This window comes from Mirounga leonina, unplaced genomic scaffold (genome assembly GCF_011800145.1).
Source record: "Mirounga leonina isolate KUSES-001 unplaced genomic scaffold, KU_Mleo_1.0 Mir_153, whole genome shotgun sequence".
In the NCBI taxonomy this organism is placed as follows: Eukaryota; Metazoa; Chordata; class Mammalia; order Carnivora; family Phocidae; genus Mirounga; species Mirounga leonina.
In genome coordinates this window covers 1,581,344-1,597,993 of record NW_023270387.1, presented here as the reverse complement: position 1 = coordinate 1,597,993, position 16,650 = coordinate 1,581,344, and the positions used below count along the sequence as shown (strand labels likewise).

General features: G+C 40.2%; 1 protein-coding gene across 2 annotated transcripts in view; it reads right to left on the bottom strand.

Moving 5' to 3' along the window:
- The window catches only part of DYNC2H1 (dynein cytoplasmic 2 heavy chain 1), a 284,386-nt gene that overhangs the window by 17,172 nt on the left and 250,564 nt on the right, over positions 1-16,650 (bottom strand). For both annotated transcript variants that reach the window (XM_035008811.1, XM_035008812.1), the window contains exons 86-87: positions 4,235-4,344; positions 3,048-3,129 (exon numbers count right to left, since the gene is read on the bottom strand). In XM_035008811.1, coding sequence (XP_034864702.1) covers positions 3,048-3,129; positions 4,235-4,344 — 192 coding nt within the window. The remainder of the gene's footprint in view (positions 1-3,047; positions 3,130-4,234; positions 4,345-16,650) is intronic.

The window sequence follows — 16,650 nt, the reverse complement described above, 5'->3', positions numbered from 1 at the left end:
GTTTCAGTAGTTGGCACATCTAGAGCCTGACAGACATCCTGGGCTCCCCCAGCCTCCCCTGGGCCATCAAACTGCCCACTCCTGCCACTTCTAAGAGACACCTTCCAAATCTCTCCTTTTCTCTCGGCACCCTCTAGGACTATCCTATCATGAAATTTAAAGGCCATCGGTGGAATTTAAAGACCTCATCATTCCTGAGAGTGACACTACAACATAAGAATGTCCAACGTAAGAATGTAAAAAAGTAATACCCTATCGTCTATATAATAAAACGGTATCATATCAGGGATTGGAATGGTTTCAACAAAGGTTACCCTTGTTTCAACTGTAGCTTCTTTAAAGGAAGGAATGAAAGAAGACAGGCCCAAAACATTTCCTTTATTGCTGAAACACAGCTTGGAGGATCTAATGAGTCTCCAGGCAAATGGATTTCCTAATGTGAAAATCAAGAATCGAGCAGGCTTCACTTCTACTTATACGAGCACTGAGCTAAGCACCCAGCCACAGAGACTGCCCAAGAGGAGCAGAGCAGAATGTTATCCCCAAGAGAAAAGCCTAAGGAAGACACAGGACTCCATCAGGTCCCACGGGAAGCGCAGCATGCCAGAATGTTAGGGGACCGCGCGTTCTCAGCATCCCGGGCACTGCAGGAAACAAGCGGATTCGGCCAGGCAGAGGACTTGTCGTTTTGCCTTCCGTGTGTGGTGGCCTCGCACTAAACGGGACGGCGAGGGGCTCCGGAGCTCCTGGCGAGACCTGAGTGGCGAGCGCATCGGGAGCCTGACGCAAGCATGTCCCAGCACCCCACTTCACAAGGGCTGCTGAACAAACAGACGAGTGATGGCAGGGAGGACACTGTAGAGGGCCACGGTTCAGGACCTGGAAATCAATATACACACGCGTTCTCTTCAGTAGGTCTGGAGGGTCTGAGATACTGATTGCTCTGGGAACTACAGCCTTGCTTGAACACGTCAGCGGCTGAATTCAGTCTAAGGTAGTAGAGCTTGAAAGAGAAATGATGAAAAATACATACCTTCCCGCACATGTATGTTTTCAGAGAGCCTTACAATAAATGTCTGAGGAAAGTTATTATTTAAATCCATTGATAAAGGAGACAACAAGGACTCAGATTACTCCATGAATTGCTTAAAGACACATGGTTATTTTTTGGAGAACTAAGATTAGAATATTGTTTTATTAACTGTTGGCCTTTTCTCCCCAATCTACAAAACGTAACATAGAAGCTTGGGGTTTTCTGGTTGTTGATCATTTTATTCCCATTTTGTAAGAACAGAGGCAACATAGTTCCAGAAATATTAACACACTTTGACTCAGAATGTAACTAATTTCCCTTGCTGTTTGTACCACTGTAGATCTGAAGAATGATGTCACATTCCATCTGTGGGGCTCACAGCTGCCAGAGACCACCCAACCTGGTCAAGGGCATGGCTCCTGGATGATATGTGTCCTCTCCCTTTCCTTAACAGCTGGGCAAGAGTGTATGACAGAGAAGGTAGTTCTTACAGGTTAGAGGCTCAGGTTAAAATAAAATGCCATGGGATGAAAGAAAATCCTTCTGATTCCTTCAGCTTCAGGGGAGAATTTTATAGCTATCTATAGAGAGCCAAAAGAGAAAAATCCAGCTTGTCGTTAATGAACATATTTCTGGCATACGAGAACACCATTACTGACGTGACAAGCCTACCACGGTGCCTCTCCTGTTGTAGGCCCAAACTCAACAACCCAACAAGCGCTTGAGTGAGCACCCACTATATAATTATCGTTTGATGTATTTGGGATACAATGAAACCATGAAAAAAATGACTACTCTCATGGGACTTACACTCCAGTGGATTAAGACAGACAACAAATAAACATAATAAATAAACTATGTAGTAAGTCATAAAGCAGTAGTGAAATGAAGATTGTTAAACTGGGAACTACAACTATGTACACAGAACTTCTGAAAAGCCAGTTGCCCACGGTTACGTAAGTTGAAGAACTGTAGTCTCACATTTATGTAAAGACTGAATTGCATGTGATGCCCTGGAAGAGATGGTGGGGATTTAAGATGGGGAGCACTGTCCTCTCCTCAGACCAACCGCGGGCCAGGCAGAGTAGCCCAGTACCATACTGTGCTGGGTCACAGCAGGCAGAAGGCGGAGGGCGGTCCCCGTGTGCGAATGGGAAACAAGAATGGCTGGAACGCGCTGGGCTGCGCAGGAAGGCTGGCATCACTGGGGACAGGTGTCCACAGCAGACTGTGACCTGGTTTTCTTATTAACAGGCACATGATTACCTACCGTTATTTATTATTATAAAAGTAATGGATTTTTAGTAGGAAAGCTACCAGAGAAAATCTATGCTGCAAAAGATGGCTTGACTCTTTTTCTTTTTAAACACATACGGCTTCAGGGCACCTGGGGGCTCAGTCAGGTAAGCATCTGCCTTCAGCTCAGGTCATGATCCCGGGGTGCTGGGATCAAGCCTCATGTCGGGCTCCCGGCTCAGCGGGGAGCCTGCCTCTCCCTCTCCCACTCCCCTTGCTTGTTTGTGTTCCCTCTTTTGCTATCTCTCTGTCAAATAAATAAAATCTTTAAAAAAAAAAACCAATGCAGACGACTTGAATTTAACACCAAACTGTTACAACACACAAACTGTAAACTCCCTGAGGACAAGACTTGGTCTATTTTTCATAAACCATACATGCTTTATTGTATAGTTAATATTTACTGAATTGAGTTTTAGAGCAGGAAACCTAAATGAACTTCAAGATTTGTATCATTTTTTTTTTTACCAAAAGTTATATTTTTAAATATGTTGTGTCCCTAACATTCTTATTTTTGCATTAGAAAGGATTTTGTTTTGTCCAAGTTGCTTCATCCTAAATCTTCACTTTGACTTTTCACATTGGAAATACAATCTATTTCTGCTGATCTTATACTAAAAAGATAAGCGACTCTGAGATTGGGGTTTCAGAGTCTTTATCAGAGTTGGTAATATTATTATTTTTAGACTTAGATAAGCATCAAAAATTACTATACTACCTTAATCTGCAGCTTTGCTTCTTGCAGCCGACCTTTCCACGAGGCTACAAACTTAAGGCTATCCACAGAACAGCCCATCGCCCTGTAACAGTAAAGCAAAAAGAAGGAATCCTCAGGAATTAAAATACAGACAGTAACGGCAGACATATTCCTATTTGTTTACAATTGAAATATTTACAATGTGCAAGTAAAGCAGATTTCTTAAACAATGCACAGTATCTTAGATCTCACACCAAATCTGGAAAGTTAACTGGTTATGCAATCTCCTGTTCCTTAAGCATGCATGGCCTTGAGGTTTCATTTTCAAGGTCTCCGATCGGACCATCACATGATAAGTGTACCATAAATGCACACTTATTAGTTGAACTGAAACACTGATACTTATAAAACAATCCTCAGGCACTACACATTGAACCCCCTAAATCAACACAAAACTAAACTTGGTTCAGTTTCTTTTTCCAAGTATCTTTTATTACATTCTGATTTATTTAAAAAACCAGTCTGGGGCGCCTGGGTGACTCAGTCGTTAAGCATCTGCCTTTGGCTCAGGTCATGATCCCAGCATCCTGGGATGGAGCCCTGCACTGGGCTCCCTGCTCCACGGGAAGCCTGCTTCTCCCACTCCCCCTGCTTGTGTTCCCTCTCTCACTGTGTCTCTGTCAAATAAATAAATAAAATCTTAAAAAAAAAAACAAACAAAAAAACAGTCTACATGATACAATTATCCAAGTGTGTTATAAAAAAAAGAGCTTGATCATAACTATCAAATCCTGCTCCCCACCAGGAAGCCTGGTCAGCATGTCCAACAGAAGTGTCTGCAAAAATAAAAATGCTTTTGTGCAGTACCAAGTGGTCGCCATGGGGTGACTCGATGTGGTTGGTGTGACTGAGAAATTTCATGCTTACTTTTATTTCACATTGCCTCCTTTAACTACACATAGCTCCATCCCACCTCCACTCACACTGTCAGACACGGCATATCCAGATCAATCATCACGTTTTAAAAATTAAATTTCACCTTTTTCAATTCTAATAAAAACATCATAAGTATAAGCAATGCTTTTTAAACTGAAAGTTCACTGTGTTAAGAAATGCCAACAATAAGTTTCTTTCTTGACAACGAAGGGAATGTGATCCAAAGCGCAGGAAGCAGATGGACAAACCCGTCAAGAGTTCACCTTGCTCACCTTGCCGTTTCCTGGCGAAGGGCGTTGAGAAACGTGTCTGGGTGGAAGAGTTCTGACAGGTCAAGTGTATCAGAGAGAAGAGCCTGCTTCTCAGCTCTCTCTACCCAGCTCTAGAGTGGAAAAAATAAGACACACACCCATTTAAAAACTTTGTAAGCTTGAAAGACAAATCTTTTAAAGAACTCTTATGTAAAAATCATGTTCAATGAGAAAGTTGTGCCATTTCTAATTGCTCTGAAATAGTGTCTGGAAAAAAAAAGATTTCTACTTTACATCGTGTGAGGTCTATTATTTTTTTTTTTTGACATAACATCCATCCATCATAAAAATAAGCTTCCTTGCACAACCTTTTGCTGGTAAAAATCTACTCCAAATAAAAAGTCTAAATAAAATATGACAATTAATCTAACATATAGCATTTCCACGGGGGCTGGCACTTCTCATGATGAGCTACTGCTCCAAGTGTGCTCAGAAGATGAACTGAGAATGCGGCCCAAACGCGGAATCCTCAGGGCCCCCAAGTCCTGGTCATGAGAACTGAACTGGGTCCAGTTCCAGACCTGACTGCAAATTTGCCATCTTTCTGAATCAAGTAGTACAGTGGAGGGTAATGTCCAAGAAGAAAGGATTCTTTGTTAAAAGGTGTTTTTGAACAGTCTTTTATTTTTTAAAAAAAGATTTATTTATTTGACAGAGAGAGACACAGTGAGAGAAGGAACACAAGCAGGGGGAGTGGGAGAGGGAGAAGCAGGCTCCCCGCCGAGCAGGGAGCCCGATGCGGGGCTCGATCCCAGGACCCCGGGATCATGACCTGAGCCGAAGGCAGACACTCAACGACTGAGGCACCCAGGTGCCCCAAACAGTCTTTTCTTCTCATCTGGCATTTTATGAACCCACTTACGTTCCACTGGAGAAATATACATCATCATCATCAAGCATGTTTTATGAGTTTAATAAGAAATTGTCATTTGGAACCAATAAAAATCACAAAGTCTTGTACGACACTTATTACGTGCGTGCTTCCCGCATATCAGCCAAGCCCGCCCTTCCCCCCACCCCCGAAAGTGAGTGTCCTACCCCTTTCACAGGTGAGGACGTAGAGGCACAGGAAATAGACTGAAGCACCCCACCTGATCTGTTTTTGTGCGATACTCTGGGCAGGTGCTAAAGTGCCTTAAGGGAAAGGTAACTTACTGGTGATTGCTGCGTCAGTCAGTCTGTCAGCCCCGCTGGTGCAAACCTGCACAACCGTCATCTACTCCGTCATTCACTTTGTATGATTTGTGAAGGCTAGCGAACACTGTGTTTATTACTGTACAGAAGAGCGATGCTTCATGTGCTGAAACACCCCGCTATCTGCCCAAGCATTTACATCTGTCAGCCAGGTGCACAAGAGGAGAAACTCCAAAGCTACTGTGTTTGCATTAATGTCCTAAGGCCTTTGACTAGTCCTCCTACCCTGCAGCAAAAATGTTCCTGCGCCCCTAATACCACTTGATAATATGTGTATTTAAAAATCAGAAACAACTGGGCACCTGGGTGGCTCGGATGGGCGACTGCCTTCGGCTCAGGTCATGATCCCAGGGTCCCGGGATCGAGTCCCGCATCGGGTTCCCTGCTCGGCGGGGAGCCTGCTTCTCCCTCTGACCCTCCCCCCTCATGTACTCTCTCTCATTCTCGCTCTCTCAAATAAATAAATAAATCTTTAAAAAATAAATAAATAAATAAAATAAATAAAAATCAGAAACAACTTAAAAGAGAGCTCTTTAACAAACTATGATGATTTCTTCTTGGATGTTATCCTTTAAAAGAGTAACACGTCATACAGTACCTATTTTCAATAAAGGACGTTTAAATTATTCATTGTTTACTCCCTATGAAATATTTTTATTATCTGCCTTCTATTTTCATTAGCTAAACATAGCTAACAAATTATGCTTGCATGATCTTTTATTTTAAGTAATATTTAATGCATACTAATTTCAAATTAATACTATCATTAATTTCTTAAAATTAAATTTTAATTCAAAAATTTCAAAAGAGTTGTTGCCAGTAACAGATATGCATATGTTCAAATTAATTAAAAATTAAAGTGTGGCTGATAATCAGATTTTTACTTAAAGTCTGAATTAATAAAATTAGTAAAAAGGGAAAAGCTTGTATAATACAAATGTTTTTATTAGTCCATGGGGGGGGGGAATCATCTTTTTGTCTGTTAAGCTTAAAGGCAGACTAAAACAAAGGCATATTTGATAAGATGAAGTTTAACAAAGATTCTTTTAATATGTATATTGTCTTTGAACAGCAAACTTCACAGTAAACACAGTGAAGCACATTTTTTACAAATTACATTTCAACCTGTTTACAGCAGTTTATTCATAACAGTCAAAACTGGGAAGCAAACAAGATTTCCTCCAGTAGGTGATGGATAAATACAATGAAGCAATGAACTATCAAGCCATGAAGAGACATGGAAGAACCTTAAATGCACACTACTAAGTTAAAGAAGCCATGAGAAATGGCTACATTACTACAGGATCCCAATAATATAAAAGGCGAGACTATGGAGACAGGAGGAAGACCAGTGGTTTGCCAGGGTGGGGGAGAGGGGGGTGAAGAGGTGGAGCACAGAGGATTTTGAGGGCAGTGAAACTTCTCTGTACGATGATGTAATGATGAGTATGTATCGTTATATATTTGTCCAAACCCACAGACTATAAAATATCAAGAGCAAATCTGAAGGTCAACTGCGGACACTGAGTGATTATGACTGGTCAATATAGGTTCATCCTTGGTTTAAAAAAAAACAAACAAAAACAAAAGTATCGTTCTGGTGAGTGATGTTGATGATGAGGAAGGTGATGCATGTGTGGGAGCAGGGGTGTATGGGAAATGTCTGTACCTTCACCTCAATTTTGTTGTGAACCTAAAACTGTTCCAAAACAGTAAAGGTTATTTTAAAAACATTTAAACTCATTTTTAAGAATGGAAATAAAGACTTAAGTAGCACAGTTTCTAATGATCAGCAATATGCATATATGGATTGGGCTTCCAGCAAAGTTGTACGCATATTAGTTAAAAATATTTCTCAGTAAGTGTTTTTCTTTACTCCTGGCTATCAGCCACTTTCTTTTTAAAGGATTAGGTTGGAGACTGAACATAACACCTACATGCCTCTCCGATGATTATGACACTGTATACCTCTAATTCTTCAAATGATATATAATAAATGTAATCAGGGAGTTAAGCAAAGAAAGGGTTGCGCAAATTTTTGAACATTTCATGTGTGTGCGTACGCGTGCACACACACTTAGAATTACAGAAGTAAAACTTCTGAACTGAATGAACCATAGAGATCATCTAGTATAGTTCCCTTATTAGAATACAAATAAAACGATTTTTCTGGGGCACCTAGTGGCTCGGTCAGTTAAGCATCTGACTCTTGATTTCAGCTCAGGTCATCTCAGGGTTGTGAGATTGAGCCCCACATTGGGCTCTGTGCTGGGCATGGAGACTGATTAAGATTCTCTCTCTCCCTCTGCACTTCCCCCAACCCTCTCTCTCTCCCCCTTCCTCTCTTAAAAATAAAAAAAAAAAAAAGATTTTTCCCAGGCAATACAGGATGGTTTAAAATCTGCAATATTTTATCAAACAATATGCTAGTGATGAAGCAGAATTTATGAATTGAAATGACAGACATTCACTCACTTAGGAGCATTTACAGAAAGTAAGAGCTTATTATCTTGTTAGAGGAGATAAAACATGCACAAATAACTGTGATAAAAAGTATTAAATGGAGACAGTCTAAGATGGTGGCATAAGATCCTGAATTTATCTCCTCCCGTGGACATACGAAACCTGCATGTACCTATGGAATAATTCCTCCTGAAGAAGAGCTGGAAACTGACTGAAAGGCTCTGCACAACAAATAAACTATAAAGAGACCATACAGAAAAGGGAAGAAGAGTTGGGAGAAAAGGTAATGACAGGAACATCATTCCCAATGTGAAGACCTGCAGTAGGGAGGGAATATCACTGAGGGGCCTTTCTCAGACTTGCCCACCCTGGGATACAGCAAGAAAACAGTGGTTTAAAGGGCAACTGGATAAAGAGGGGAGGAAGACATTATCAACAAAATAAAGGTCATATATGGCAGACCGACAGCTAATATCATACTCAATGGTGAAAAGCTGAAAGCTTTTCCTCTAAGATCAGAAACAAAACAAGGAAGTCCACTCTTGCCACTTCTATGCAACACAGTACTAGAAGTCCTAGCCACAGCCATTAGGCATGAAAAAGAAATAAAAGGTATCCAAATTGGAACAGAAGACGTGAAACTGTCACTATTTACAGACAACATGATTTATATAAAAACCCTAAAGACGCCACCCAAAACCTGTTAGAACTATAAATGAGTTAAGTAAAGTCACAGGATACAAAACTAACACCCAGAAATTTGTTGCATTTTTATAGTTAATAATAAATTGTAAGAGAAATTAATCCCACTTACAGTCATATATAAAAGAATAAAATACCTAGGAATAAATTTAACCAAGAAAGTAAAAGACCTATACTCTGAAAACTGTAAGACATGATGAGAGAAACTAGTGATAACACAAATAAATGAAAGATACACCATGCTCATGGATTAGAAGGATATTGTTACAAATGTTCATACTACCCAAAGCCATGTACAGATTCAATGCAATCCCTATCAAAATATGACAGTATTTTTTCACAGAACTAGAACAAATAATTCTAGAATTCGTAGAGAACCACCAAAGACCCTAAATAGCTAAAGCAATCTTGAGAAAAAAGAACAGAGCTGGAAGTATCACAATCCCACACCTCAAGATATAATACAAAGCTGTAGTAATCAAAACAGTACGGTACACATTTGGTACACAAATATAAATAAAGAGCCCAGAAATAAACACATGCTTCCATAGTCAATTAATGGATGAAGGAGACAAGAATACACAATGGGGAAAAGATCTCCTTAAGAAGCAGTGCTGGGAAAACTGGGCAGCTACCTGCAAAAGAATGAAACTGGACCACTTCCTAACATCATATGTGAAAATAAATTCATAATGGATTCAGATTTGAATGTAAGATCTAAAACCACAAAACTCCTAGAAGAAAACAGGCAGGAAGCTCTTAGCAATGTGTTTTTGGACCAGTCTCTTCAGGCAAGGTCAACAAAAGCTAAAATAAAGAAATGGAATTATATCAAATTAAAAAGCTAAGCACAGTGAAGGAAACCATCGACAAAATGAAAAGGCAGCCTACTGAAAGGGAAATCTGTGCAAAGTACACATCTGATAAAGGGTTAATCTTCAAAATACATAAAAAACTTATATAACTTAATACAAAAGAAGAGATTAAAAAATGGGCAGAGGACTTAAATAGACATTTTTTCCCAAATCAGACATACAGATGGTCAACACACACCTGAAAAAATGCTCGGCATCACTAATCACTAATTTGGTTTTGAAAATCAAAACCATGATGAGATATCACCTCACACCTGTCAGAATGGCTAATATCAAGAAGACAAAAAGTAAGAAGTACAAGCAAGAATGTGGAGAATATGAAACCCTCATGCACTGTTGGTGGGAATGCAAACTGGTACAACCACTATGGAAAATAGGACGGAGGTTCTTCAAAAAATTAAAAATAGAAATACAGATAAGATCCAGCAATTCCATCTCTGGATATTTACTCAAAGAAAATGAAAACACCAATTTGAAGAGACAGATTCACCCTTATGTTCATTGTTGCACTATTTATAGTAGCCAAGACACTGAAGCAGCCTAAGTGTCCTTCAAAAGATGAATGGATAAAGAAGATCTGGTGTGTGTACAACGACATATGACTCAGCCAGTACAAAAGAATAAAATCTTGCCATTTGCAAAAACAATGGTGGACACAGAAGGTATTATGGTAAGTAAAACAAATCAGACAGAGGAAGACAAATAAAACAAAACAGAAACAGACTTACAGATATAGGAAAGAAACTGCTTGGTTAACCACAGCAGGAAGGTTATGCAGGACAGGCAACAGTGGTAAAGACGTTTAAGAGGTATACTCTCAGAATTATAAAATAAGTAACTCCTGGATGTGTATTGTACAGCTCAGAGAATATTGTCAATAATACTGCAATGACTTTGTATGGTGACAGATTGAACTAGATTTATGGGGATCATTATGTAATATACAGTCATATTTGAATACATTATGTAATATATAGCAAGAAAAAAAACCAAGAGCTCAGTTCAGCTTCAATATTTGGCTAAGATCTATTATTTGCCTTCAACTTTTAAAAAGTCCTGGCATCCCACAAAAATTCTCACCAAAATACTAGCCAACAGGATCCAACAGTACATTAAAAGGATTATTCACCACAACCAAGTGGGATTTATTCCTGGGATGCAAGGTAGGTTCCACATCCGCAAATCAATCAATGTCATATAATACATTAATAAAAGAAAGAACAAGAACCATGTATCTCTCAAGTTAACTCTCAAAAGATGCAGAAAAAGCATTTGATGAAGTACAGCATCCTTTCTTGAGTAAAACTCTTCAGAGTACAGGGATAGAGGATACATACCTCAATATCATAAAAGCCATCTATGAAAAACCCACAGCAAATATCACTCTCAATGGGGTAAAACTAAGAGCTCTCCCCCTAAGGTCAGGAACATGACAGGGACGTCCACCATCACCACTGCTATTCAACATAGCATTAGAAGTCCTAGCCACAGCAATCAGACAACAAAAAGAAATCAAAGGCATCCGAATCGGCAAAGAAGTCAAACCCTCACTCTTTGCAGATGATATGATACTTTATGTGGAAAACCCAAAAGACTCCACCCAAAAACTGCTAGAACTCATACAGAAATTCAGTAAAGTGGCAGGATATAAAATCAATGCCCAGAAATCAGTTGCATTTCTATACACCAACAACAAGACAGAAGAAAGAGAAATTAAGGAGTCAATCCCATTTACAACTGCACCCAAAACCGTAAGATACCTAGGAATAAATCTAACCAAAGAGGCAAAGAATCTGTACTCAGAAAACTATAGAATACTCATGAAAGAAATTGAGGAAGATACGTTCCATGCTCATGGATTAGAAGAACAAATATCGTGAAAATGTCAATACTACCTAGAGCAATCTACACATTTAATACAATCCTGATCAAAATACCATCAACTTTTTTCAAAGAAATGGAACAAATAATCCTAAAATTTCTGTGGAACCAGAAAAGACCCGAATAACCAGAGGAATGTTGAAAAAGAAAAGCAAAGCTGGTGGCATCACAATTCTGGACTTCAAGCTCTATTACAAAGCTGTCATCATCAAGACAGTATGGTACTGGCACAAAAACAGACACATAGATCGATGGAACAGAATAGAGAGCCCAGAAATGGACCCTCAACTCTATGGTCAACTCATCTTCGACAAAGCAGGAAAGAATGTCCAATGGAAAAAAGACAGTCTCTTCAACAAATGGTGTTGGGAAAATTGGATAGCCACATGCAGAAGAATGAAACTGGACCATTTCCTTACACTACACACAAAAATAGACTCAAAGTGGTTGAAAGACCTCAATGTGAGACAGGAGTCCATCAAAATCCTAAAGGAGAACACAGGCAGCAACCTCTTCGACCTCAGCCGCAGCAACTTCCTCCTAGAAACATCGCCAAAGGCAAGGGAAGCAAGGGCAAAAATGAACTATTGGGACTTCACCAAGATATAAAGCTTTTGCACAGCAAAAGAAACAGTCAACAAAACCAAAAGACAACCGACAGAATGGGAGAAGATATCTGCAAATGACATACCAGATAAAGGGCTAGTATCCAAAATCTATAAAGAACTTATCAAACTCAACACCCAAAGAACAAAGAATCCAATCAAGAAATGGGCAGAAGACATGAAAAGACATTTTTCTAAAGAAGACATCCAAATGGCCAACAGACTCATGAAAAAGTGCTCAACATAGCTTGGCACCAGGGAAATCCAAATCAAAACCTCAATGAGATACCACCTCACACCAGTCAGAATGGCTAAAGTTAACAAGTCAGGAAACGACCGATGTTGGAGGGGATGCAGAGAAAGGGGAACCCTCCTACACTGTTGGTGGGAATGCAAGCTGGTGCAGCCACTCTGGAAAACAGTATGGAGGTGCCTCAAAAAGTTGAAAATAGAGCTACCATACGACCCAGCAATTGCATTACTGGGTATTTACCCCAAAGATACAAATGTAGTGATCTAAAAGGGTACGTACACCCCAATGTTTATAGCAGCAATGTCTACAACAGCCAAACTACGAAAAGAGCCAAGATGTCCATCGACAGATGAATGGATAAAGAAGATGTGGTATATATATATACAATGGAATATTATGCAGCCATCAAAAAAAAACCCCACGAAATCTTGCCATTTGCAACGACATGGATGGAACTGGAGGGTATTATGTCAATCAGAGAAAGACATGTGTCATATGATCTCACTGATATGAGGAATTCTTAATCTCAGGAAACAAACTGAGGGTTGCTGGAGTGTGGGGTGGGGTGGGAGGGATGTGGAGGCTGGGTGATGGACATTGGGGAGGGTATGTGCTGTTGTGAGCGCTGTCAATTGTGTAAGACTGATGAATCAAAGACCTGTACCTCTGAAACAAGTAATACATTATATGTTAAAAAAAAGAAGAAGATAGTAGGAAGGGAAAAATGAAGGGGGGGGAAATCGGAGGGGGAGACAAACCATGAGAGACTATGGATTCTGAGAAATAAACTGAGGGTTCTAGAGGGGAGGGGGGTGGGGGTATGGGTTAGCCTGGTGATGGGTATTAAAGAGGGCACGTACTGAATGGAGCACTGGATGTTACACAAACAATGAATCATGGAACACTACATCAAAAACTAATGATGTAATGTATGGTGATTAACATAACATAATAAAATAAAACTGATTTTTTATCAGTCAAAACTAAGATCTTTAAGGATGTAGAAGTCAGATGCCAAAACTATTAGTTATCAGTAATGAAATTAGTTAAATATAGAATTACATCTATATCATTACTGTAACAAAATTAAATTCATATAATAAACTTCTTGAGATGAACTCAAAGGGCAAAAGAAAAGCATCACAGGCAAAAAATCCACTGCAAGTGTTCATACACATTTATGAAATATATCATGTATCTTAGAAAAGGAAGCTGAACTTCCATCTCTGATCAAAATGAGAAAAAATATAAGAATTCAATATTTTATAAGGCAGCATCACAGATCACTGGGGAATGGAAAAAATATTCAATAAATCGTGGGGAAAAATAGTTTCATATTTGAATTTTATTTTATCCAGTCTGACAATTTTTAGTTGGAGACTTTGAAAATATGTATGTTTGTAAAAATAAAAAATAAAATAAAATAATTATTTTTTAGGGAAAAAGTGAGCTTTCAATTGCCATATCCTGTACAAGAAAATTTTAGGGTTCAAGGCTGAGCAAAATAGAATTCAATGAGCAAGATTACAGCTTCAATTTGTTTTTAATTTTTTTTAAAGATTTTATTTATTTTTTATTTGAGAGATGAGCGCATGTGCAGGGGATGTAGAGGGAGAGGGAAAATCTTAAGCAGGCTCCACAACCAACACGGAGCCTGACGTGGGGCTGATCCCACAACCCCGAGATCATGACCTGACCCAAAAATCAAAAGGTGGATGCTTAGCCGACTAAGCCACCAAGGTGCCCCTTCAATTTGTTTTTAGATGAAACCTGAAAGTTGTGTTTTAAGTGAAAACAGAAAGATCAGAAAATTTATTTTTTACCATAATCATGCCTTGGTAAGATTATTTTTAATGACAAATATTCTAGTCATATGTGATAAACATAAAATTCACTGTGATTTTTCATTTATGCATAATGTTCCTGGCTGATTATGTGGTTGAAATTAAGGCAATTGTTATTCTTTAAATGGATGAATTTAGGGGAAAAACTGGATAAAACAGTTCTCTACTGATATCTAAACAGCACTGTTGGGCCACCATGAACAGTTTTTGATGCATGCATTAAAAATAATGAAATTTAAAGAAGACACCGTGAAGGCCTCCCGGCAACCACACGGAAGCCCATCGCCCGCCATGCACGTGCCCCAGCTCTGGTCTCCAGACTCCCTCACTTTGTTTTTTATCCTGTATGGAAGCAAAGCCCATTCGTCTCTCAGATTCTGCACGTGCTGGTTCCTGTGCTGAGACTTTTCTCTCTGGCATGTTCGTGGTTTGCTTCCTCACTCCATTCAAGTCTCTGTTTAAATATCACCTCCTAAGAGAGGCCTTACCTGCCCATCATACCAAAGCGATACCCTCTCCGACCCACTCACTTTCTAGCTCCCTTAATTAAACATCAATTTTCTTTCTAGCATCCTAATATTAATTAGAAATAAAGTTCAGTTCAGCTTCAATATTTGGCTAAGATCTATTATTTGCCTTCACCTTCTGGTAAGCCCAATAAATAGATGCCTACTTTTAAAAAGTACTGGCATCCCAGAAATGAACAACATCAATATTTGTAAAGCACAGATGTTACTACCCTATCTAGTAAGTGTAACAATGTTATTAATGCCAACCAGGTGTGACATTAATATTTAGTTTATTTACGATCATATATAGATGGGCATTTTATATGCCACTTGGAAAAGAACCCCTATCTGTTCTATAGGTTGAAATTCTTAGACTAAAGGATATATATGTACTTGCTATTGCAAGAGTAAAATTTTTAAAATAATGACTGTGAAATTGTTCATATTATGTGAAAAAAATGAAATTTACAGTTCAGTAAGTAGAGAAACAGGTCGATAATACACATCTCAAGAGAGAATACAATAGCTAGATAAGTGTAAGGAATAATGTTAGAAGCATTTTAGTAAAAAAATATATATATAAATAAATCTTAACTAATACAAGGTATATGCCGATTTGGCTATGGTGAAATCCAGATCTTTATAAAACTGACATACTTGCATTTGCAACATGAAATAAAACAACACTGAAGAACAAAATTTACTTGTAGGTTGGTTAGTGCTCTCTAACCATAAGTCCTTCAAGTGGAAGTCCTAGTCGGACTACTCTCTTGAGAGAATAAAGTAACAATGGCTATCAACTTCGCCATTTTAAAATTTCTCAAGGAGGAAAAATCTCTGATATCATTTACCAAAATATCTAATGTGGGTCATCTTCAATTCAAACATAAAAACAAGATGGAAAAAAAAATTTTATCTAGCACATATTTATTTTCTCACTTTTAAAATTTCAAAAACAATAGACATTAAAAGAATACTTGTTTAGAAAAAAACTTTGAGATTTTAAAAACCCACAGAGGTTAAAAAAAGCTTCACAAATCACAGATATAGATTAGCAATCATCTTCAGGACATTTGGTAAAAAAGTGGTTTTTTGAGACTCACTTAAGGTGAGGCTCTCATGTTCAAGGCAAAGTACTTCGCTGGGCTATCTGCACTGGACGCACAGGTCGGGGTTAGCGGCAGCATCGCCGAGTCCGCTTCAGTGCTCCGTGCAACCACCACCAGATGAGCCCGCGGCCCAGAGTCCTTCCACCCGGTGCGCAGGGGAGTGCTCTCCTCGCCTGCGGAGCCGTCCAGGTGCAAGGAGCTCAGGACACTGGGGCCCCGACAGAAGGCACGGAACCTACGGTGAGGGGAGCCAGGGCCGCGTGGTCCAGTTACACTGACCATGGAACCATGTGGCGAGGGCTTTCGGGGACTCAGGATGGTTCACGACCTCCCCGGCCAGGCTCTGACTACAGCAGGAAAACCAGGGACGCGTTTGCTAGAGGCAGCAGGTGGCCAGGCGGAGCAGGGGGAGAGTAGAGGCCCTGGGCCGGGAAACCGCAGGGACCAGCCAGCCACCGTCGGTGGGCTTGGCCTGCAGCGGGGCTGGACCAGCGGACTGGCCCCAGGGCCTGGCCCTGTTGGGGGCGTGCGCAGGGAAGGAACCCCCACGGCTGGTGGCCCCAGGGCTGTCATGATCTCATCACAATACCATTTGCATTGTGGTGTCCCCGCCCCCTTTCCGCGCAGCTGGGACGATGGGACGAAGGCGGATGGGAGCATGCGCCAAGGCTGAAGGGAGGAAGCCAGGGTGGGTATAGACGGAGTGTGACAATGAGCACTTGGGAGAGGGGAGACCACAGAGACCCCTAAACCCACGACGCAGCAGCCACAGGGCTGCTACCACCCACGGCCGAGGCCGCTCCTCCTTCTGCGGGCTGGACCCTTCCCTCAGGGAGCACCAGGCCGGGGACAGAGTCCACCGGCCCCAGAACACTTGCGCTGCTCTTCTGCGGCCCAAGCCAAGGCTGCAGGACACAGACAACCCCGTGCAGCTGTGTCCTT